At 42.3% G+C, this 25800-nt stretch overlaps 1 protein-coding gene across 1 annotated transcript; it reads right to left on the reverse strand.

Annotated features, from left to right (window-relative positions):
- Positions 1 to 1742: 1742 nt before the first annotated feature.
- On the reverse strand, positions 1743 to 14635 carry bmf1 (BCL2 modifying factor 1). The gene is made up of 4 exons (XM_056394216.1): positions 14492 to 14635; positions 12254 to 12450; positions 11382 to 11584; positions 1743 to 6450 (listed from the first exon to the last, which is right to left on the reverse strand). Exons 2-4 carry the CDS (start codon positions 12423 to 12425, stop codon positions 6334 to 6336), a joined length of 492 nt encoding a protein of 163 aa, XP_056250191.1. The 5' UTR covers positions 12426 to 12450; positions 14492 to 14635; the 3' UTR covers positions 1743 to 6333.
- Between the last annotated feature and the right edge of the window lie 11165 nt (positions 14636 to 25800).

Below are 25800 nucleotides of genomic sequence, written 5' to 3' on the forward strand. Positions count from 1 at the left end.
AACAGGCAGGGAGACAGGGGACTTCCTTGGCACAATGCTGCTGATTTCAATTTAGGATAATATCTAAAAAAAAAGCAAGCAGATATGGCACTGAGGCCTCTGGTCATATTATCTTAATATATTTTGACAGTTGTATAAATAGCACTGTTAATTAGCTCCCATTTAGGCGTGAAATTCCTTCACTTAAAGCACCTAAGACAAAGGATTAAGAGGGGGAGAGCCGAACAGATGCGTACACTAAACCAACCGTGACTGGAGTAGGAGCTGTTGTTCTGTTTCAACCACATCCTCTGTCACACTCTGTCATTGCGTGCATGTGTTTGTTTTGGAGGGTGGGGGTGTTACAGACAAGGGACTTCTTTTTGCTGCAAGTGGCCAAACAGGTGAGTCAGGTGTTGGTGAAGCGTGAAACTGTACCTGGCATGTACCACAATAGAAGTGCCACGCGTCAGCCCTGGGGGGAGGAGACTGTCAGTTGTCTAGTCAGAGCAACAAAATCTTGGGTGTCATTGTCAGTGCACTGTTAGAAAAGTACATAAACAGTTATCAAGATAAGTGCTGATATTAAAATATATATATCCCACACACATGATTATAAACTTTTTAAAACACTGTGAGAAGGTTTTGTACCATATACAGCCAGGCAGAAACCCTAAAATTTCATGTTTATATGTGTCAAGAGTAATCAATCATTCCCATGTCTTGAGGGCATCCATGCCGCAGTGTAACTAATCTGCAGGCTCAGCAGCCTTAACCCTTTAGGAAGTGACAGTAATGTAGTGTTGTAAGGTAACTCTCCTCATTTGCTCTGTCCATGGGCTCATTCAGATGTCATGCAACACTTGCTTATATGTGAGTGTGTGTGTGTGTGTGTGTGTGTGGTGTGCAGACAGCAGTTATTAGAGAGTTTTGGAAGCCCCACTGGTCCCACTAAATTAATGACCTAGCAGCAGGAGGGATGTGATGGGCACAGTTTCTGCCAAACGCCTGGCCGGCTTCAAATGCCTGGCTAGCCTCACACACTTGGCTAATCCATCAGTGGCTTACTTTCACAATAGAGACCTCCTTAAAATAAAAGCTCAGGCTAAAAAGAGTGGGAGCAGAGCAAAGGAGGGAATTAATTTCTCTTCTATAGCTTTTTTTTCTGTCTGAAATAAAGCACACTACATTCTAGCTTGTTTGGTGAGTGAGAGAAGAGAAAAACAGCAACAAAAGTTTTCAGGTGTGAAACACTGGACTTATGACATATGTATATTTATTGTGCATGAATTTTATTTTTGTAACTTTTTTTTCTTATCCGATATCCCTATTGGACCTTAGCTATAAGTAGGGGTGGGATTTCTCCATTTCTCTCATTTCTCTTACATGGTTTTTTACATTTTAAGGAAAACTGAGTTTTCTTTGCCTTAAAGGAGCTATTTTTAAGTAAGCATGCTAACCAGTGAACTCCAGCCTGGTCGGACTGTCTCATCACTTTCCGATACCGAGTCACTGTAGTGTCCAGGCTGCCTCTTTATTATAACCTCTTGTCTTGTAAATGCAACAATGGCTGAAGCTCTTGACAAGACTGTTAAGTAAACAGCTGTTAATGCTAACATTGGCTGTGTAGCAGTAGCAAAACTTAAAAATAGCTCTTTTCAGAAGCTACTGTAAATCGTGGCAGCATGGTATGTGGTCCGGTGAATCCAGCTGTGATGCTGTATGTAATATTGTCATCCAAACATAAACTTGACTCAGCTTGACACCTTCAATAAACTTTTATTGAAAAAAGTACCAATAAACAACAAGAAATCCAGAAAAAAAGATTTGTAGAGCAAAGCTCCATATGTACAGCATATTGCACTACATAACAAATTGTCTTTACTTCCATAGTATATCAACAACCAAAAAATATATATAAACACAAAAAAATGAGTGCACAGTAGAGTCTCGAAAACACACAGTCAATGTTTACAAAAATGCTACATTTTCGCTGGGTCTCATTTCTTGGTATACAGAGAGTGTGTGATAATCAAGACTTCGTTGAAACTGAGCAGTTAAAGGCATATTCCAGGGTTTTAGAAATACATTTACACTTTATCTGTTCTGTAAATAAGGGCAGATATTTCATAGCAATCAGCTCACGAGCCAAATTAACCACAACCATGAAATATTTTGGTTTGCTTGGCTTTGTTTATACACCACGATGAGATGTGCAAGGAATGTTGCAAGTTCATTTTTATAAAAAAAAAAATGCCCTTGATCTCATGGACTTCAAAAGGATCCTACTCGTATTAAAAATTATCTTACAAGCATGAACTGTCCTTATAAAAGCAGACCCTTTTTTTCTTAAGAAAATACATTTTAAAAAAGTTAAGAAAGACCATGAAGAAGAAATGTTATCATTAAAAAAAATTCAAAATCAAAACCTTCCTGAAAAACTTCAAATTTATATAAAGTGGAATACAAAATTCAAGACACTGCGGTTTCCATAAAATACATGTCCCACTCTAGGGATTTTCTACACTCACATATGCTGTGATGAGTGCAGATTGGGAACCTTATTCTAACAAAATTATACAGGGCACCATGGTGGCTTGTAACCCTTTCCAATGTATCAAACAGGCCATCAGTCCACAGCCTACTTGGTCAATGCACAGATATACAGCTGACACATGGCAAGATTAGCCCAAGAAAACAATCCAGAGTGTATACTATACATTAACACACAACAGATAAGGGACCCATGGGATCTCCAGATACAAAGTACTTTCCAGTGCATGTTGATTACAACACAATGATCAAGATTAAAGAATTGAACACATTAACTAACGCCCTGTGACTTGAGAGGAAGGCAACCTTTTTGTGTGTTTTGAAGCACTTCTAACGACGTCTGTATCATTAGCAGTGGGTGGAAGGGGCAATGACTCATTAATTACAAGGGAAAGGTCACATTCTGTTGAAAGATTAAACTGTAATGAAGCTTACTTCTTTTCTAAACCACATATTGTGAATCTGACCATGATGACTGGGGGAATTGGGTGGTGGAAGATAATGATAAAAGTCTGAACTGGTTGGGCCCATCCCTGGAAAATCACAACCTTTAAGTGAAATACTCCACCCCAAAATCAATTTTTTCAGTATCAAACGCCCACCCCTGTAGGCTTTGAAGGTAAATGTAAGAGGTTTGTTGTTTTGTTCACCATGAAGTGCAGCAGCTGTGGTCACTGTAAACTGTAAATGCATTTTGGTTGCTTTCCAAAACGACCGTTATGAATTCAAAGTGACCATAGCTGCTGGTCTACAGGGAAGGCCAAACTACAAACTTGTTACAGCCCCCATTTTAAACCTACAAGTTGTGGGGAATACTAAAAATGTAGATTGTGGGTTCGTTATCACATGAAGCAATGTCAGGCACAATGCAGGCCAACTTGCTCTGCACAGAGTCAAACAACTGAAGAATATACAAGTCCAAGACCAAAACAAAAGAAAAAGGAAAATAAGACGTAATTGCAGTGTATACAGTAGAAATGGGCAAATATACAAACAATAAATAAAAAGGAAAAAAAATAAATTAGAAAGAAAATGAACCAATGAACAATACCCATGTAATGAAGGAGCAGCACAAAGAGGAAGTCAAGAGCCAATGGTGAGACGGGGCACTACAGGGACTGGCTCAGCGTTCAGGATCCGCAGGAAACTATAACCACAACCACATTCAGTGCACCTCACACGCCTATTTACTACATGCTCAGTAGACTCCCCGTCACCACCACAGTCAGCAAGTCAGCCTCAGACTCCTCAGTCAAACTGTACCTTTATGTGTGTGCTGAGAAATTGGTCAAGAGGAAATTTGAACTGAAGAGGAAATAAGAGTTGACGATACCTCGAGAGGCTTCGTCATAAATACATGGGTGAAAACGCTGCTCTTCTTCTAACCATGTAACAGATTCTCAAGGTTACCAGTAGCCCACAAAGACTGTCCCTGAGACATCTTTAAGAAAATGAGAGAAAACCCTAATTATGCAGTGATAAACCTGACACATTGTAAGGAGCACGTAATTACAGACCCCTGATATGTACTGCTCCTTGGGTCCAAACATTGGCCTGGGTTCAGCAATGGAAAATATAACAAACAGCATCTTCAACAGTGTCTTCAAACATATTCATATTTCAACAATAATTACAGTCTTTTTCACTTTTGTTTCATTTCGGAGACTGTCTGCTGAGTGAGTGGTGGTTACACATGCTAACAATGTCCCAAATCTGGATCTGAGCACCAAAGACAATACAAGACCACCCAACAGAATATCTCATGATGTAAAGCACCATAAAGGTAGCCAGAGAGGTGGAGATTCTGTTTCACAGATTGATGATGGAGTATTGTTTGGTGTTCAGAGCACACACTGGTTGTGAAAAGCAAACCAGGACTTAGAAACCTTCATTCGAGGAATGTGGCTCTATTGTAACTCTATTGTAGCCTGAAACACTGGCATATGAAATTTTCAGAACCCATATCCAATACAGAGTCCAGACTGTGTTCAGTCAGGTCAATCAAGATTGATTATTTTGTCAGAAATCAGAAATGTTGTGGCAAGAAAACAAGTCATAACTGAAAACCTTCATACAAGACAGAGGTTAGCTAGGTAACAATCTGAACTCTTGAAGGGTGTATGTCTAGTGCAAAAACAGTGGATCCACAGCTCCACTTCAAGGGCATGGAGGTCTGACACAATCACATGAAAAGAACACATCTAAAACTAAGGGGAAAACTTGTATCGGAGAATGAGAACGGAAACGAGGCCAAACGGAAAACTGAGTAACTGGTTGAAATTAATATCAACATCGTAATGGCAGTTGAGATGTTATTTTTGGAGGGAAAGAACATGTTACTTATCTACAGCAAACAATGTGCTTAATGGTATAATTTAGTGCACGGTGCTGGAGCTTCCAAAGTTTTCTTCCTTGCAAGCAAAAGTCAGCACACCATTAATTTTAATCTAAATATCCGGTAATGTGCTACATCACTGACATCATTCAGCCGCACACAGGTAGCTGTAAGTAATACATGTTAGAGTAACTGGCAAGATGCCCTCTGCACTGCGCAGTAACAAACACCCTTGAGCAACTACGATGTCTTTGAGAAAACTGAATCAGTGTTGTCTGATAACTACAGGGATAAAATGGCAACATACAGCAATGATACTAGCATATAGTCCAAAGTGGTATATGGCAAATGAAGCTCATGGAAAGTGATTTTTTCAAATAATTGGGCGAAACCTCAACATTTTTAACAGTGTGTTGATTTTACAGTAATTCCATTGGCTCGTTACTTTTAATTGGGTTGTTTGTTACTGCTCAAAGGTCTTGTAAATTAATGTAACACCTGTTAGTTACAGCTAACCACAATTTTTGTACTTCTTTTTTTATATTAATTTGCAGTGTCATTAATCTTGTTGACAAATTTTGGCAACAGCATCAACCAGTGCTTGCTTTCAGTCTGACTGAATGCAGGTTTGTTGACAGTCACCAGACTTGTTTGACCTGAGAGTGATGTTCAGTTTTTCACTCCACCCTGAAACTTCCCGAGCCATCACAAAAAAAAACAAAAACTAATTATCTGAAATGTAACTGGAGATAAAGATCGGTGCACATTAACAGATATTTAGATTACATTTCCTAGTGTGCAAACTTTTTCGTAAAACTTTACTTTGTTCCTAATGTTTTGAATGAAACTGAGGGATCATGTTCATACTTAATACCATACCAAAGAAAATGGAGGAGAACGAAAAAACACAAAGACAAAAAAAAAAGAAATAAGAAAAGACAAATGATCCATTGAGGTGGGGTGCAAAATGCTTTGTTCTGAGAAGTTGCCTCTTTGGAAAAATTAGTAAATCAACTTGACTGGTCACCTGGGAAACCTCAGAAAAGAAAACCTCACACCACATTTCCAAACCATCTCATCTTGCCTGTCAAAATTGTTCAATACTCATTCTGGCAGAAGACACTGAATAAGGCATTCCCAGGGTCTGTGGAGGTCATTAAAGATGGATACATGTTGAAGTGCAAAAAATTTAACAAGAACAATGTACTGTACAAAACTACAACACCACACGTATACCAAAATATGAACATTGTCCTGTAGAGGAATCTCGGAGCATCATGGCATCTTCTTGGAAAGAAAAAAACACACGACCTTTTATAAAAGTTGGTTGTCTCCGTCCCGCGGTGACCTTTTGTCTCCTTTCTATTTCCCCCCCAAAAAACAGACCCGTGTTAAGATTTGACAGTGCCATTAGGAGTCCAGTTCCTCATAGAGATGAAGGAAAGGGATGTGAGGGGAAGACCCCCTCACCTCCGTCCTGCTCCACCTCCTCCAGCAATTAACCCCCTGTCAAACAGAAGGCTGAGCAGAGCTGCGGCCAGGCGCCACCACAGCGGCCCGTGGTTCCTTTGGTTTTGATGATACTGAAACAACAAATAAAGATGAAACATATGTCAGTGAGTGCACTCTAGTGAAACTCAATCACACAATACAGTGCTAGAAATAATCACTGGTTTGGGTTTTCAGTGTGAGCCTTAGCTTGTGTTGGCTGTGATGTGCCTTGATTGACAGTGAGCAGAGTGAAAAGGGTCAACTGTGAAGAGGGTAAGACAAAACCAGACACCGGAACGATGCTGATATTTTCACAACAGTCTGCTTCTGTCCCCAACAATACTTATTGGAGAGGCCTCTCTTTGTGTGTGGGATCCCTACACAATCCGGGTTTCCCAGTAGACATTCCAAGCCATAAACACAACTCATACGGTCACACTTTTTCTAATCTTTCTGGCAGAGACCAGCAGCTAGTGGCGCAGGAGGAGACTCTCTCAGGTTTGCGAGCCAATTGGATTGTGTGTGATTGGGGGGGACGGGGGGGGGGACGGGGGGGGGGGGGGGGGGGGGTAATGCTATCTCTGCCATTGAGAAGCTGAGATAAGATAATTGCACCAAATGGGATTAGGGAGCCCTTGATGAGAGGCAGGGAGAAACACTGCAGGTACAGTAGTCCAACAGCTCATGAGCAGACGAAAGGCAGACCCCAGACTCCACCACGCCTGATAATACTGTTTCTATTTTCAGAACATAAAGGTTGTAAAGTAACTTGAGATTAGTTTTTCATGACAATGCACCAAAATGTACTACGTTCTCTTGGCAAAATATCTAAAGGCAGAGATTAGATATGCAATGTTTACATGACTGCTGAAGTAGTGTCCAAACATTGACCTAGTTACCAGACAGAGAACTGCCATTGTGATAAGCCTCTGGGTTTCTATACTCTTTATCAATATGTGGTGAACGTTGCATGGTGTTGCATAAGCTTTGCCAGGTTTCAACCAGCGTGTGTACACACTACTCGCTTACTCTTACTTGCTGTTTGTTCAAAAGAAAAATCAAGATGTAAAAGAGAAAAATCACAGGAAAGACTGCTGCAAATCTTGATAAAACCAGTTCTCTCTTGGATGACATAGCTAACTCTTGCCTGGGGATATTTTGATAAGGACATTATAATAGCATAATGTCTGCTTCATATAAACATAGGCAATATTTATATGCAGTACAGAGAGGATGAGCTCACCATGATACATCTGAGGCTCTGTTGGCAGCCAGCGTGGCTCGACTTGGCAAACCTTGATTCTTTTAAATTTAAAACTAAATTATATGAGACTAGAGTTAGTTACAACTCTGGGATCAGAGAAGAGTAAAGCAGAATGACTGTGCAATTATATTTATATTGTATATCAATATACGTAATACTTTATGGATCTTACGGTTTCAACATTCGATAGTAAAAGCTGCAGGAGTAAAATAAGTCCACTGAGGGATTTATCACGCTGCAAAGCTTGTGTTTAGTACAAGCTACATGAGAAGCAATTAATCTTTATAAACAGAAACAGAACGTTCCTGTGACGCTGACCTCTTGCCCTCCACTCTATCAAGCTGAGAAAGCCATCGAGAGAGAGTGAGAGGTGTCCTTAGGCCTGTCGCAACTTAGTCGTGACTGTCAAAATGAAACTTTGGATCTATATTTAGCCAGTGATAGAGCGGCAGAGTCTGGCCAGATGCTCAGTGTCATCACTCTGACACTAGCCTGATCGTGTGTTATCAGTGTCCCATGCGGGCTGTCTGTCAAGCCAGCTGCTCAGAAGCTCTGCCTTATCGCTTGAGCAAACAGGCCAGCCTCGATAGCAAGAAACTGTGGATTAGTCACATCAGGGAGGAGACAAGGAGTCAAGGAAAAGTACAAACAAAGAGCAGTGGTATTAGATGATAGAGAACAGCACAAATGGACACCAGCATCAACAAAAATCATCACACAAAAATGAATGTAAAGAAAATATCCAAAACCAGCCCTCATGTGTTTTTATTTCTAGTCCAGTGCCACACTCCTCCCCCCTCAACAAGTGCCGAAAGGAGAGGGTGTCATGCCCTCACTGGAACAGTGAAGAGATAAAGCCACAAACACTGCGTATGTGCAGACACACACACACTCAGACACAAGCACGCGCATGCACACGCACACACACACACACACACACACACACACACACACACACACACACACACACACACACACACACACACACACACACACACACACACACACACACACACACACACACACACACACACACACACACACACACACGCGCGCGCGATATTCAACCCTGCTTTCAACACCTCCTATCGAAAGCACCAGGAGTCGGCTCTTTTAAAAAAAACATGGGGATGAAACCTAACTCTGCTCCTTGCCCTGTGCCGGCTGAAGCAGTCTTCCTGCCATTGTGACTGTCATTATTGCCGTGTCTCAAATGGCGGGCCGGCTAATGTCAGCCATCCTCTGGGGGCCTCGTGGTCCCCTCCAGCCCTATCTGACTGAGGAGCAATTTATCTGTCAGCATCCACCAGCACCCCTTCGCTACCTAATCCCTCCTTTCGCCAGGGGCCACAGGCTCCTATGGAGAACACTCACAGCCACATTGCTCCCAAATCCATCAAGAAGATGGCAGTCCAAAGGCACTTGGATTGCTCAGGGACAAGTGTCTGCATTGACTAACTGCAATCACTTACTGACAGGAGCAGACAGCAATGAGAACTGAAGAACAGTAACACTATTATCAAGTGAGAGTTTTTGTACTGACTGTCAGACCGTGTGATAGTGAGAAGTGAGAGACAGCAAAAAGCAGAAAAACAAGTATGGGTGTATTCATGCATGAGCATGTACACATGCACGCACGCACAATACAATTAATTGCACAACCCAAGTCAGAAATAGCAATTAGAGAGACATCACAGTGGGATCACGCATCTAAAACACACGTTATAAAAACCTCCCTCTGCAACAGACAGTCAACACACGCACACTGGCAGAAACGTAGTTAGGTGTCAGCAGTTGTCATGCTGCAACTTGGCATTAGAAATTCTCGTACTCTTCATAATGTCTGCAAAAACATTATTCTCTTTATCGGTCATTCAGAACCACAATATGTATCTGCACAGGATGTGACTTCACAGGGCTGCTCTCACTCTGACTGTCCTCGCCGTTGTTTACTCAACCAGCAAAACGAGCCCAAGCCACTTCCTCATCCCCTGACCCAGGCCTGCCTCCGTTGTGCGTCAGTAGATCCCAGCCGTGCACACACTTCACAGCAACCCCACCCCTCCCCTGTCTGACCGTCTGGTTGTCTATGTGTGTCTGCCAGTGTCACAATACATGAGTCATGCTGAGCTGCCAGGGTATAAATAACTTCAGTTTGATAAGCGCATGAGAAAATCAGAAACTGTCTGACACTTCAGGTTATGAAGTAAAAAGAAAGAGTATATTATATGCAGGGCAGGGACGGCTCCATTTCCCAAAAGTGAGGTTTTAAGACGACTGAAGATGGTTGTTACTTGATCATTTGAGGTTCATTTCCAAACCTCCTTCCCTCATATATAAGCTTATATCACCCCTCCCCTGATTATGGCTGCGCAGACCTCTTATTTGGGTGTCTCCTGTGGCCGCTCCTTGCCGAGGGAAGGGGCTGACTGGAGACTCCTTGCAACCACAGCTGCTTCCCCGGGGCTCACGCGCTGAGCTTCGGGTTACAACATGTTTACCTACTCCCGCCACTTCTGCTTTTTCCTGGACGTATCAGTATGTGTGGATGCGTGTGTCTAAACGTGCCGCATGTGTGAGTAAATATGTACGTTCGACTGTTTATCACTTGTGCAACGAGACATTCGCACCCTGCGGAAAGTCTCCCGAGGGTTTGTGTATATTTTTGATGGTTCAGCGAAAGAAGCGACAGTGTGCCACGGTTTTTACAACACACCCACATAGAAGTGACATTACGCACAGCACATCGAGTCAGTGGACAGTGTCACCCTGACCACAGTGCTGGTGTTTAGTTTGAGGCCAGGCATCCTCCATGCCACTTGCCTTCACAGCACACGGAGGAAACAGGAGAGAGAAAGGGAGAGAGAGAAATAAACAGGAAGAGGAGGCAGGGGGAGGGCCTGGGGTTGGCGAGGTGGGGGAAGGGCTGTCCTGGTTCAGTCTTTGGCTTCAGGGAAGAGAGAGGAGGGGGGGCTGGGCTGAAGTTCTGCATGTGCACAGTCTCTCCAAAACAATTATGGAGCAAACAAAATAAAAGAGAGCAAACTTTTGACCCACCATGAAGCTTTGCCAGATCAACATGAGATCCAAAAATGGATACAAAAAAGTGTGTAGATGGTGTTGTTAATGTGTGGACTTTTGCACTTTTCTGCTCTGACTTAATAAAAGCGCTCTTATCCTGACACAGTTACACAAAAAGAGACACACTAACACACACTGTCCTCTAGTTTGATGGCGGTGGTGATATGCATAATCAGCAACACAATCGTAAAACCAGTGGAACCCCAAAATAAAAAGCCCATAGTTTGACCTATTTAATCTACTGATATTCTCAGCTTTCAGTAGAGACAACATAACACTGTTATAGATAAGTAAAGTTTCAGTTTACAACTGAGTCCCCGCAGCCTCCAGCCCACAACAGACTAATCACAAACAGCAGGTAAACCAAGGTGGAACACTGTCTGTCATTATATTATCATAGTGAAAGTTTGATTTGAGCTGGCATTTTATTTTGTGTCCTATCTAAGGGCTATCTAAATAACAGGAAAGAGATTTGTTTGCCTGGTGGAATTTACAGGTAGCAATATATTAGTCAAATGAATCAGAGAAATATAATCTTGTGTCAGCTGTCAGAGGAATACCTAGAACACTGAAGGCCAATTCTGTTACTGCTGAAGGTATAACTGGCAAGTTGCACTTATTTACTGCAATCAAACTAGAGGCCGAGGTGTCTTAATTTTGTGCATCTTTCCTCCTCACCAGTTGTAGGTGTTCCCGGTGAAACTGGTCTCCTATCAGCTGGAGTTTCTGACCAATGCAGGCCTCCACACTGCGCGCCACAGGCTGCTGCCGGGGTAGCTGCTCCATCCCGTTTCGCTCCTCTCCGCTTCCTTGTCGCCTCGCTTCCTGATCCCCAACAAGCTCAAAATGTGCCGGGAAGTGCAATCGAAAACCTGCGTTGCCTGTGGAGTGTCAAGGCTGATATTTATTATTTTGTAAACAACAAAAGTGTTTGGTATAACAATCTGGACACAGCAATGACACCTGATAGGCCTTACTGTGATTAAGATTATGCTGATAACACAACAGTTTCGAAGAGCCAAGTACTGCTGACTGTGCCTTTGACCAATCCGACTTTAATCACAACTTTCCCAACTTTCCCTGCTGTTTTATTTCATTTTAAACACTATGAGTCATTGAAGAGTTTCATAAGTCACTCACACACATCAGCCTTGCATGACACAGATTTGAGGTCAGTCAGTTGTTATGGAGCTACTTTGGAATGATTACGTGTATATGGCGCCAATGTAACTTTGCTGTCACTGATAATCAGTTCTCTGTACAGTTGCTGCTTACACAGGTGAGCACTCCTGTCACGTCCATTCAGTCACAATGCCAGTCTGGCGCCTTTTGAATAGCAAAGCAGCTGGGTACACTCCATACAGACCATAAAAGCTGCCGTGATCACGACTATCAGGCGCCAGGGGTGAGATCAGTACAGCAACATTGTTACCCATTTCTAACAGTAAATCTCACATAATAGTTTCGTGCTTCAGTTTTACAACACGTTTATCACGCACAGCGCAAAGTTCCATTTTCTCTGTTGAAATCCGGTATGTCGTCAGCCTCACCGTAGAAGAGTGGTCTGGGCTCCTTTGTGACTCCACAGGGCAGCATGCCGTTGTTCAGTGCCAGGGCTGGGCCAGGTGTTTGTGTGCCCCGGTCTTCACACTTTATCTCCCTGAATGTGGTGCGCCAGCAGTGGGGGTCTGGCTCAAACACATCATCCTCCTCATCGTCCATACGGGGGCACTATGAGATGAGCAACCTTAAAATCAGCAGGACAGAGAATAAAAGTTATTACAGCAGCTGAATACAGAACATCTGCATTCTAGTAAGTACATAAATCAAAGGCATCCCAAGTTTCCCTCACTAATGATGGTAACCTTGGACAAGTCTACATTAGGCCTGAAGAGATGATCTCAGACACATTCATTATTCGATCATTCCTCTAAAGCATTCATTATCATTATAGGCAACCTGTCTGGTTTATAATGAGCGCCCTCAAATCAATAAAACCAAAGTGGACAAGTTGGGGAAGAGAAAATGAGCAAATGATCTGCCTTCATTTGTGGAAAAGAGTTCAGCGCTTGTTTAGACAAATGGCTCTGTTCATCTCAGTGATGAAACCGCACAACTCACTGTGGTTAGGAGACTCAGTTGAGCCATATTTACATAAAGAGTTGACAGAGTTTGTCTGACAAGGTTAAATGAGAGGTAGATTGTCCCATCTTTGCTAAGCAGCCCTGTGAACAGGAGCCTGGCTTCTTCGTTACCAACTTATATCGGGTACTTTTACACCAAACCATAGCAAGTATCAGTCCGCAGTACACATATAATACGTGAAATGTAAACAGTATGTAAACTTGATACCAAGAATAATAACAACCTTATTATGATTTATTAAAGCAATTCTACCACAAGAATCCCAGGGAGCACTTGGGAATCTCTCCAATGTAAATTATGCACTCCACTCAACCCTGAATCATATAGTGGGTCAAAGAGTTATCAAAATATGGGTGAAATTCAAGTTGCCTCACCAACTAACCCCCAAGTCACCAGTGAGTTGTAATACAGGGTTAGACTACTACCACACTTCCAAATTAGGGTCCACAGCAAAAGCGTAATGACAGTCTTTGAGGAAAATCCTAAGCCACTCTCTCTACCCTGGTCTGTCAGCTAGCCAGCTCCCTGAGAAGGAGTTTTAATTTCTTCACCCAATATAAGCAGAGTGGCCTGTCTCTCGCATACCCAGACCTCACGATATACTGTGTGCGTTCACAATAAACCCTGTGTGTAAAACCACTTAATGCTTTGTTTTGACAAACACAGAGTAAGAACATGGAAGACTTAGGAGAAAAACCCAGGCTCAACTTCTATATGTCCAAGGTTGCTTTCCGTAATGCTTTACAGTGTCAGGCACTGAGCTGTGTTTGTGTCAGACAGTGGCTCCCCCTGCTGCAAACAAAATAACCCGAACAAAAGGGAAGGAGGGAGAGGTGGGGTTAGTGGTTAGTGGTGGTGGTGAGGCAGTTCTCTTATTGACACAGTTTCTATCCAACGGCATCAAGAGCCTCACATCACACAATTTGCACCTTATCTAACATTATGCACATCCAGACCTGAAACGACACATGACCTCCTCAAGTTCAGAATCTCGCGACACTTTCTTTTATCGAAAAGTCTAAGTAGTAATCCACGAGCTGATAACGTCTTTAGGAAAAACATGTTCGAAACCTGAATTATGTCAGAGAGGATTTAAAAACAGCATGCCAAAATACATGAGCAGTGATGTAAAATAAGGTAAAAAACATTTGTAAAACAAACTTCTGCAGTACACGCCTTAGGTAATATCATTATTATTAAATAATTTTTAATCCATTCAATTATTTTAATCCATGCAGAAAATGTTAGTCACCACATTTCAGTAAAGACTGAAACAGGACAGAGACACACACCGCAAAAACAGACCAGCAGTCTGAAGTCCACTCACCGACTGAGCTATGTAAACCGGGAAAGCCGGTATATTTCAAATCTCTGCTGTATGAATGACGGGCTGAATTAAACTAAACATCACTTTTAGTTGTACTACATTAATGCCTCGGCACAGTAATGTACAAAACAAATATCGAAACAAATGTATTGCAGCTGTTACCACCGACAACACCGTTGTTGTTTTTGTTGTTGTTGTTGTTGTTGTTGTTCCTTCCTAAGGACGCGAGTGTTTCTTAACGTTAAAGCCCGTGCCGACAAGCAGGTGTAAAGTGCACGCGGAATAGGTCTTTTAAATGTGTGTCTGAGGAACTTACCACAGAGATGGGCTTCGTTGTTATGGCTGTCTACTGCTCAGGAAAAAGGACACCGAGTTCAATATCCTGCTAAGTCAAGCGAGTTTAGTCCGTATCACCTCCACGACTACTTCCATTCTGTGAGGAAAACTGCAGCAGGCCGATTTCATTTCGCCGACGTCAGCTCCAAACTGACTCCGCCGCCGGGGCGTGGCGCGGAAAGTTAGTAAATAACCCGGCCTTCATGAGGTGCGGAATAATCGGATAAATGAGTTTCAAAATGACAAAATTCACGTGAATGCCCCCTCAAGTCGGAACAACAACTCGGAAAGTGGGGCTGTTGGAAACAGCTATCAACGTGTTTGTTTTAACGGTATGAGCAATTAAATCCAGCACATCTTCTATGTAGCGTCTGTGTTGTTTCCACATGCCAACGTAATGCACATGAACTCACCGAAGTCGGAAGAACGACTTCCCAGCCCGGGAAATGGAACTATCCGAGGAGCACGTGAATGCAGCATACTCCTCCTAAAAGACGGGGGTGTTTCTGTCGGCCAACTGTACAGCATCTCACCCAGAGCAGGGATGTCCCTTTAAGGGTGCTTCACGTCAACCAATCAACGGGTTTGTTTTTATCCAGCCCTCTCTATCGTGTATTCAGACACGTGGACGGGAAATTCCCAGTAGCACGAGACCGCTTTCACTCTACTACTGTGCTCATGTGGCCAGAAACCAGTGAACTGCTGTCACCGGGAGGATTTTAGCCATGCAATGTATTTAAAGAAAACATAAAGGAATAGGCCACACAAAGCTACAAGTGTTCATAGATTATTGGATGTAATTATCCTCCATATTTAATGACATTTAAGAGTGATGAGTTTACAAAAACATTGTTTATTAATGAAAATATTCATGCCTTTGACTAAAGCTTATGTCGTCTTATGACAATACAACAATACACTATGTATTTTCCTCTATAGTACTATGTTATTTCCTATTCCTATTTTACACACTGGTGGCCCAATTAATAGATTACAGTAATAATACAGAGTCACTTACTGTGGCACTATCATTTTGTGGATGTATATTCAGTGCAAATTAGATAGATGGTTAGTTGTTTTTTTTTCTTAAACGTGTCCTTGAGTGTTGTTGTGTTATTGTTTTTGGATTTATGTGGCCTGCTCATTAAACTGCCTAAGATGACATTTTGCCATTTGATTTCAACTTTTGCCTATTTATATTTCATCATATGTTTTCACATCTCACATCACGTTCTCACATCAAATTTGATAAGTTTTTGAAGAACCCCAAGTATGTTCTGGTTAAATCAACAAACCTCGTTGAGAAACAGTTATGACTTTTTATTCATTGCAGGTGGAAATGATCTAGATCCCACTGGTAGTGGCCTAGATCTTGATCAATCTAATTAGGCACCTGTAGCAGAACACATGTGTGTAGGTTGTTTGTGTCACAAAAACAAACAGCTTTTTGATATAGATCAGCCTTGAAACCATAAGTTAGGTCTTACAACAGTCATCATGAGATCACAGAAAAGGGGGAAGTGATTATTACTCTACACACTGTCTTAGAAACTTCAGAGTTGCAAATACATGAAGTCATGTAGCATCTAGAGATTGGGCAAAACTCAATCAAAAAAGAACTGGTTGTCCCACTGAATGTTAAAACACAAATATTGCAGACATCACAAACAAACTATAATGACTGCTGTAGGTGCAGATATTAATCAAGCTCAAGGGTGTTTGTCGTTACATCTACAGTGTCCATGAAAATTAAAAACCACAAACATTTTGCAATGAAGTGTTAGACCTCCATGCATTTATTTATTTTCTCCCACTAGGTTATTTACAACGAGCACATTGCTTGACAGCTTGCCATGTCCATGCTGGGTTGATTGTAGCAGGCCTGTTGTTATGAAAGGCAGGGCAGGTGCTGGTGACCTGCCCCCTCCCCTCAGGGCTTTTACCAATCAATAAACCCTTGGACAGCTGGAGATGGGGCCGACATTCTGCATTCTCTCAGAGAGCATCACCCCGCCCCCAACTACTCTGGCTCTTTCCCTGTCCTTCAGCTGTGATCATGTCCCACCACTGAGCTGTGTGAGAAGTCACGGATCCTTGCTTCCTCTGTCCTGCCTGAATTGGATAGACTTCTTAGGTTTGGACTTTGTCCCACCTGTGGCCCATCCAAAGAAGTGGGGATGCACTGTGGAATGGGGGGGATTGGTTTCCTCACTCGCTGTTATACTGGAAACTCGATCACTTCTTGTATGGGTGAGCAGTGTAAACAACAAAAGACGCAAAGATGTGGGGGCATTAGTTGCATCTTCCTTTTCTCCAGTCTCCAACATTGTCAGTGATGCTGTATGTTTTGTGGAAGCAAGTGTTCATAAACAAGTTCCCATAGACGTCTGAGAACCCTGGGAGAGAGGGCAGGCATCAGTTTATGTTACATCAGAAAGCTGATTCTGAAGAGCAGTGCATGCACACCCACCCACACACACACACACACACACACACACACACACACACACACATACTTGCAAAAGTGTGCGTGCACACACCCGTGCACACAATCATGCACAAACACACATGGCTGCACAATCACATGCCCTACTTCCTCTGTAACATCAAAAGCCCATTCTCCCTCTTGATATCTCATTCTCTATATGAATTTGCACAAAGATCTATCACAAACACACCAAAGACACAAACACACCACAGACACACACACACACACACACACACACACACACACACACACACACACACACACACACACACACACACACACACACACACACACACTGTACCCCATCTAAACATTCTCAGCATGTAAATCCTGCCTGGAAACTAGAAAGGAGGGATTTCATTTGCTCCAACTGGACATTTTCCATGGCAACCGCATCCTGACTGCGAGCCAGTTACATGAGACATGTGCGGCACACTGACCCAATGGCAGAGACCATACTGGAGCGGTGACCTGATAACAAAAGGGAGCTTGATTTCCTGCCCTCTTTGGCACTCCTCATGTCATCTTCATGGAGAAAGCCCTGAAGACACCCAGTAATCTTGTGCTGCTTTCCTTCATATCACTGTAATTCAGGCAGCATTTTGGGGATTTTCCGGGGAAATTTTAACTGGACAGCATTGCCAGGATCAGCAAAGTCTGATTGGCACTAGTATAGAAATATCTGACAGCATCTGAAGCTGTGTGATTAGTTTTGCACAAGTTCACACACACACACACACACACACACACACACACACACACACACACACACACACACACACACACACACACGCATCCATGTAGGCATCATTGTATACCTCCTGTGGGAATAACCTTAGGTTTGTTTAAGATGTCATCTGTTGTTTTTTTAAAGTTAAATGACCTGGGTAATGTATGCAATATATGACATTTTCCTCTACTCTCATGTCTATTGTATGTACTACCACCCAGATGGGGACAAATGCTTTCCTTACTGACTTGTATCTGTTATGGCAGTTTACACAGCAGTCACAAATGATAGTCAAATGAAGAGAAAACAGTCAGGAAAAGTGAGTCTGTCTTTCTACAGCCATTATCACCTGAGGGTCCTCTCAGGTGATAATGGATTGAATAATGAAGAAGGTGTGGAGAGGTCGAGTGGGGTAATGTGCTTGAACCAAACCTCGTTTAGAAAATTGTGAAGGTGAGACTATTTATGAAGACATGACACCTGATCTGACCGCCATAACAGAGAGTGCTGACTCCTTTTCTAAGGGCTGTCTGGTAAACATACATCTTTGTCTGGCTGCAGACTGCTGACCAAACCATATACTTTCAAAGCGACTCAGGTACAAAGGCCCAGGTTATTATCCCACATATAACACAAGAGATTCAAAGAGAAATGCATACAACTGGCCAAATATGTTTTCTCCTTGATGGATGGTTTAAAAATTCAATGTGTTTCAAGTTCAGTGAATGAGGTCATCACATGAGTGTAACCTACTGTAAGGGAAATCCTTCTTCTTTGTGTTTCCAGTAGTCTGGGTGATGACTGAAGATATTATTATTATGAAATTTCCAACAAAACATAAGACTTGTGATTTTCTATATTTTTATTTCTGTCAACAAATCCCTTGAAAAGACAAACAGCAACAATGTACTGATCCAGCAAACAAGTATTATCTGTGTACACCCCTGATATATCATTATATAATATTATATTATTATTCCTCTGTGTCATAGGATTTCATTATTGTCCAAAAACTATTAAAAGACATCAGGGAACCACACTTGTACTGGGTGACATGTTCCTTCATTACAATGACTGTGGGTAATGTAGTTTTTTTTTGTCAATCTACACATTCTGCTAAATAGAAAGTAGTAGTAAGTAGTAGTGCAAGAAATCCACAAATGAAATAACAAATGCACGATTTAAAATGAAAAAATACAGGTATATTTGTGATTTTTTTTTAAAAGTAGGCTAAGTTTGCTTTGGGCTGAGGATAGGGAAGCTGTAAAGCATTGAAGGATGGACTAACACATTGTTGGGTTTGGTCTTGCAGTGATATTTTTTTTTACAATAAAAAAAAGTCTGGCAACATATATTATTTAAAATATAATATTATATAATACACCTGTCTGGTTTATCCTGCAAGTTCTTTTTTTGGCATTAAATATAGGCATGACTAAGACAGTGAATTTTCTTTTACATAAGCCCTGTCAGGGAATTATTTGTTCTTGTTTGAATGACTGTTAAACCTTGGAAACCACGTCACTGGACTCCTGTGATGATTGTACGATGCAAACCGCAGAACCATGGTCCCTGTGTTAGTTCACAGTACGTAGCTGAGACATGTTTATTTCACTCCTCTCTGTGTGAAAAGAGTCAGACTGAGACTTGAAACTATTGTGGCATGTGTAACTGCTCTACATACACTGACCCTTTGCTGAACCAACCACTATTTGATCTTCACTGCAGGCAACTGCTGCCCTCACGTAGCACAGCCCTGCACGATACATCGTAGTGTTGACTATCCAGCACTTCACAGACTGCAGGTGATGCTTTCATGTCAAGCGAGAAGAATCAATTGAAACACAGAGGCCTGTCTTCAGATTTCTCTCAATAATTTCGCCCGTTGGCTACTGGAAGGCAGGAGTGGTCTCGAAGACTCTGGGCTTCACTTAATGAGACCGAGCGGTGTGTCAAGCTGTTCTGCTCATTCCTCGGAGTCCTGCTCGCTCTTGGCAGCAGCGCTCATGCACAAACATGCACATAGTAGATAAGATTGGATAACTGTGTGGGAGAGCTGACCAGTTATCCAGCCTACACAAAAGCCACCCTGTTTAATCTTCTCCACACATTAAAGCCACGGCACCTCAAAGCAGGCATGTCCTAACAGCTGTGGACATGACTCTGTCTCTCCCTCTGATGTGACGCAGCGCAGCGGTGTCCACAGCCATGCAGTAAAGAAGCAGAGGATGAAGACTTGGGAGACCACTCACCACCAATGAGTCAATCTCACACCAGGGTTATGACAATCCAAAGAGCCCCCCTCAAAAACCCAACACAGCTCTTCAAGCGTGCACAAAGGGCTTTTCTCCACCATTAAAGGCGTCACACTGGTCCTTCAGCGCTTTGAAATGCTGATATTGTTTTCTACAGGATTTTCGTCATGCTTTCAACATGAAATCCCCAGAGGTAGTTAATCAAAAGAGATCAAATAAAAGTAACAAATGGCTTAATATTTAATCACAGTTGATCATTAAACTATTTAAATAAAGCAGATTACAATCAGCGCTTTGGCTTTTACAAGAGTGCAGAACCACCGCAGCTGTATCAGGGGTTTATTTATTTGTGACTTAATTAACTGTGGATGGCTCAAAGGCAGCCTGCTGCTGCACGAGGTCCAGCTTAGAGGCCTGCAAGCAGTGTGTGGAAAAGCACCATTAATGGCATCTATCATCAGCTACTAATTATGCAGTCTGTGGGCCGGACTGGATCCGGTTTCAGCTTTGGGCTCCATCCACCAAACACTTAGCATTCATATTTAATCACACGTTATTATCCACCAACAATTGTAGGAAGGAGACAGAGACCTGAGCTGATGTGCCAGACAGACACGGTCAACATACAGACAGGACAGAAGATCTCACACACAAACCATGACCTGCAAAGACAAATCGCAGCAACACATGTGCAGCCCCCCGTCTGTTTGGAAAGAAGTCTCTGCTCTTGAAGTGACTCAACCTCTTTGATGAGACCTAGCGCCCCAATTCTGTGCTTTCTCAGCAAGTTGGTCCTTTCATGTGAGATCCCTTTCTTTTCAGTGTTTTCAGGTTCAAAGAGCAGCAAAAGCAAACAAAGGCTAATCTTCTATCCTCACAACAACTGCCGGTTTGTTGCTGGGTTATCAGCTTAGAGTCATCATGATGTCACACTCTTCAGGTGTAAGTAGTCTGATGTTGGACATCAAATATGACTTTAGTCTGCTCCAGGCCACCTGCCCTTGTTATTGTCATGCAGGCGAAACAGAATATACTAACTCATGCCCTTTGGTTTTCATGGGACAGCTTCATGATAAGTAATCAGTGTCAAGTTTTTCTTTTCATTTGGTTGCATGTGTATGTGTGTGTGTGTGTGTGTGTGTGTGTGTGTGTGTGTGTGTGTGTGTGTGTGTGTGTGTGTGTGTGCTTTCATGTGTTCTTAAATAGTTTGTATTTGAACAAGGAAAGGATGTGCAAGTTAGCAGCCAACTCGAGAGTTACCGTATCTGATGTGCTTCAACAAGTCCTTTCAAGAGCTGGTCTGTGCAATTTGTACTTAACACTGGTGCGGATAATTATCCAGCGCTTGTTCGTCCAGATCTAGGACGCTAGCCAGCTGAAACTGGAGATGCTCCTGAAAGATGCAGGAGCTATTAAACAAAAAACACTGCGATATCTTCTTTCATCGAGCTGTGAATCGACACATAAATCTAGTCCGTGATGACTTATGATTTTATGAGTCTGGCAGCGTAAACTGAGCTGTTACATACTAATTATCTCAAACCCACACAAACAGTGGGCTATAATTGACTCAGTGCTGAAACGGTAAATAAACCCATGCAATTCACAGTTTTGCTCATTAGTTATTTGGACAGATGTATAATTAGTGATTATTGTTAGTATAAATAGAGAGAATAGATATATTGTTTTGTAAATGACAACTCGGTCATTCAGGTGTTAATCGCATGTTGTAACGTCACGTTTTGCTCTTGCCATGTTGTGTGACACATTAGTGAAGAACAGATGCCAACTTTGGGAAGTCACTGTCGACAGTTAACCAAGTAAAGAGAGTTCTCTAAAGTTGATTCAGAGCCTAGACGTGGTTGTAGAAGTGTAAACAAAACATTTAGGAGTCATTTGACCCCGTGTGGGGACAAGTAATCAGTGTGTGACCTCAGACACTGCTGTCTCTTATTTCTCATCACAGACAGGAGGCCAAGAGAGAAAGTCATCAACAGGCACGTACACTTACCCCTCAAACTCCACAAAGCATGCTCAAAGAAACACATATACATACGCATAGACTCACATACATAGGAACAGTAATAAAACCATAAACACAGCAGACATACACACAGATAAAACCCTCTTTCACCTGATCCAAACCTTGTTTTTATTCATTTTTACTATTTTGAAATTAAATTTTCAAAAATCAAACTGAACCTCATCATGAAAAACATGTAACAAAATATGCTGAAGGTGTCACAAGCCATAACCCTGAATTATTCATTCAAGAAAAGCAGCCTGATAGAAAATCAATCATTCAATCCTGATCTGATACACGGCCTCCTGAAATATTAGCTGTGGGGGAAACATCATGCATCAGCCCATGAATGCTCCTTAATGTATATTGCATTAAATATTTACACTCTGGTCTGAGAGTGTGTCATGTACATCCATGTACGTGTGTGTGTTTGTGCAGAGAGGTTGGTGCGTGTACATCCCTGTATGTTTAAGTGGGGGTGGGGTCACTACGTCGACTGTCTAGTCTCGGTCTGTGATGGGCCTGTCATTTGGGCGCCCGGTAGACAGGAGGGGGGGGGGGTCACATGGGTGTAGTGACCTCCAGGCAGCGTTACGTGAACCCCCTCATGGACCGTGATGAAGTCAGATTGGCTAATCCATGGAAAACAAAAGTACTGTCAGTCAGGCTGGACAAGTCATCAACAACAACAGAAGAGAACTTCACCAGGCTGGGTCCTTGGCGTACATGTAAAGGTCCACTTATGGGATATTGATGATGGAAAGACGCCTGGCTTTTACACCACTGCCGCTAATGGTCTCTAAGTGTTCACTAGTGAAAATGGACTATGTATTTTCTGTTCAGTTAAATAGGATACGCTCATTATGGCTGCGCTCTGCATTTTATTGTAAGTGCTTTTGACGATTGGTCTCCGAGTGTCGAGTAACAATCAATGCCGGGCCTTTAAAGCAACACAACTGCATATGGGACTTAAATGTATGAAATGTATTTAGATGAGAGAGTGTCTGATATAATAAACAAAGGAGTTCAGTGTTTGCCAACATGGACGGATTATATAAATCTCCTTAAGATATAATCCATCTCACGTGTAGCCGGATGGCGCTTATCATTCTCACAACACTCTTGAGCACTTTCCCCCGCTGCTCACGTGTGACTAACATGCTTGGTTTTCTAGTTGTTGTTTGGGTAGGTTGTTGTGCTATTATAATAAGCCTACCCCAGTGTATCCTAATCCAAACAACAAGAGAATATTCAATGCCCAACAATCTACTGTAATTTACAGTGTTTACATCGCGTCCACGGTTGTTTGGTACTCGGCCGAAGATAAGCATCTCCAGTGAACCATAATGAGCATTATGAATGAGATCATCACACGCTGTAATGTTCAGCCAGAACACGAGACCTAATGGAGAAAAACCAGTCCACCCAGCACTCACAGTTTCTTTTGGTGGAAACCCCACCCCACGACTGAACTCATCATCATCCTTCCACTTCAGATGATGTCATTTCAACAGCTTTGTTAGTCTTTGTGAATATTTAACCCAGATAAGCGACGCACTCACAGGATTGAACCAAATAATACGTAGCGGGATGTGAAGAGATGTGATAAGTGAGAGTGAGCTGGACCGGTGCTTGACCACATTCCAGGAGAATGAGGTGACCGGGTGTTGAATGCCCCACGAGGAATCCCTTTGATAGTCCTCCTATCTGCCCAGCGATCAATACGTAGAACTGCACTGATAAAAGAATGCGGCTCACATCAAAGAGCGTGCCTGCCATGATGAGGGGATAGTAATAAAATGTCAATTATTAATGGAGGGGAAGGGTCCCCTTTCAAGTGGGAGAGAATTTAGATAATGAAAATCAAACAAAATCCATCGTCCGCAAATAACATCCTCAAGGTATTTAATCCTTTTTTTTTTTTTTAATTCTTTCATACTTCTCATATTAAACAAAAGCTTTTATTGCATGTAGTCGATTGCTGCTTACACATGAAAGCCAGATTGTTTTGAAAAAGGTGAATTCATGCATCAACAAAACACGTAACCTTCCTGTAACCTTCAGACTATATCTCTCCACAGCTGCCGTGAGGTTGAACCTGTAACCTTCACCTCCACACAACCCCGACATCTGTCCCACCAAACACAGATCCCTATTCACACGCACCTGAACTCCCCACACCTCTGTGGCTCTCGATCAATATTCTCCCCCCAAAGGTGCCTTTGTTCTTTCGTGTTTTGATTCAAGTGGCCAACAAAGTTTATGTGGTTTGGTTTCAGCTGAGCCGACTTTTGAAATTCATGTCTTTTGATGCTGCCTGTCAGTTGCTATGATTTATTGATCGGGATGCCTCTGATAATCAGAGAAAGAGAGATCGGCACTGCACTTAAGACCTCTCCACTTTTATTAGACAGTGTAAAGCCTCATGTTATATCCCTCGATGTGGCTGGAATGTTAAATATTCATGGCAAAAGACTCAACATATGGATTAACATGCATATTTTATGTTGGCATGCCCACACGGAAATTTACTCCACAGTGCCAATAGGCTTTGCAATGAAAACAACTTCTCTGTGTTTTGTGCCCTTTTCACTTTGCCCATAGGCAACTACTTGCAGCCTCCTCCCTGCTAAGAGGAATAATCACTAATGAACCTGTGCGAGTGTTTCTGGGTCGTTCTTTCCCGTGAAGTTCACATGAAAGCACTTTTATTGATTTCTCAGACCAGACAAATGTGCTGTGAAGCTTTCTCTATACTCCCACCTCGAGCCTTGTACCCCTACCTCTGCTCTTGCAGGCTTCATGAGCTCGATGGAGGGTCATGTTTGTTTATTTCCATCCAACCGGTCAGAAAGAAATTAGTCTCTAAATACGCCGCTGTTTTGTTTGCCTCAATACTTCACTGAAGATTGCTTTATGAACTCCTTGACTCTTTCCTTTGAATATTAAATTGAATTTCCTGGAGAGATTAATCATACAACACGAATAATGAAGAGCTACTGTAAATAAAGGTCTGAGAATATATTCACTTAAAGCTAACAACCTTCGACAAGCGCCTTAACATATAAGTAACAATAGGCAAAGAAAATCCCAGAGGCCTAAAAAATATCCTGTAACTATACATTTAAGTTTATCACGACAGTCATGTTGTGCAACATATCTGAATTGATATGTGCTGGTAAAACAAACATAAATGTTCAATGCTGTTACGCAGAAGTGGTCAAGGGGCTAGTAACTCTAGCGAGTGGGGGGGTGCGAGGGTCTCTCCCTCCAACCCTCCCTGGATGCCTAATCTGCTCCTTTTGACAGGCTAATGTGCTGACTGTGGGATTCTCCAGCACTCAGCAGGGAGCTCCTGGCCACCTGCTGCTGAGGACAGCTCAGGAATGATCACATCGCCTTCAACAATGGGACCTCTTTAAGGTCAAGCTGGGATCCCTATTTATCTGCCCCACAACAGGGCAGCAGGCAGGGGAAGCCTTTCTAGAGTGATCCCTGTGGGGTGAGGCTCCCCCTTTCCATCATCATCAAGATTTAGTTCGCGTAACAGCAATCAAAACCATAATTTGATAAGTGTGTACGGACAAAGAGACACACTCAGGATCAATGAAGTGCTACATTGGTTTTAGACTTGCATAGAACTGTTGCTACTGTGGGACGGTTTGTAATTAGTCTTAAATATTATGAGATCTGTCCTGTGTAAATGTTTCATTTCCTTCTCCATACTTCCATTCAGCTCTTCATAATCATGGTTTACAAGCTCAGTCTGCTTTTTTCTACCCACTTGGCTGAT

The sequence above is a fragment of the Seriola aureovittata genome, chromosome 13 (genome assembly GCF_021018895.1).
Source record: "Seriola aureovittata isolate HTS-2021-v1 ecotype China chromosome 13, ASM2101889v1, whole genome shotgun sequence".
In the NCBI taxonomy this organism is placed as follows: Eukaryota; Metazoa; Chordata; class Actinopteri; order Carangiformes; family Carangidae; genus Seriola; species Seriola aureovittata.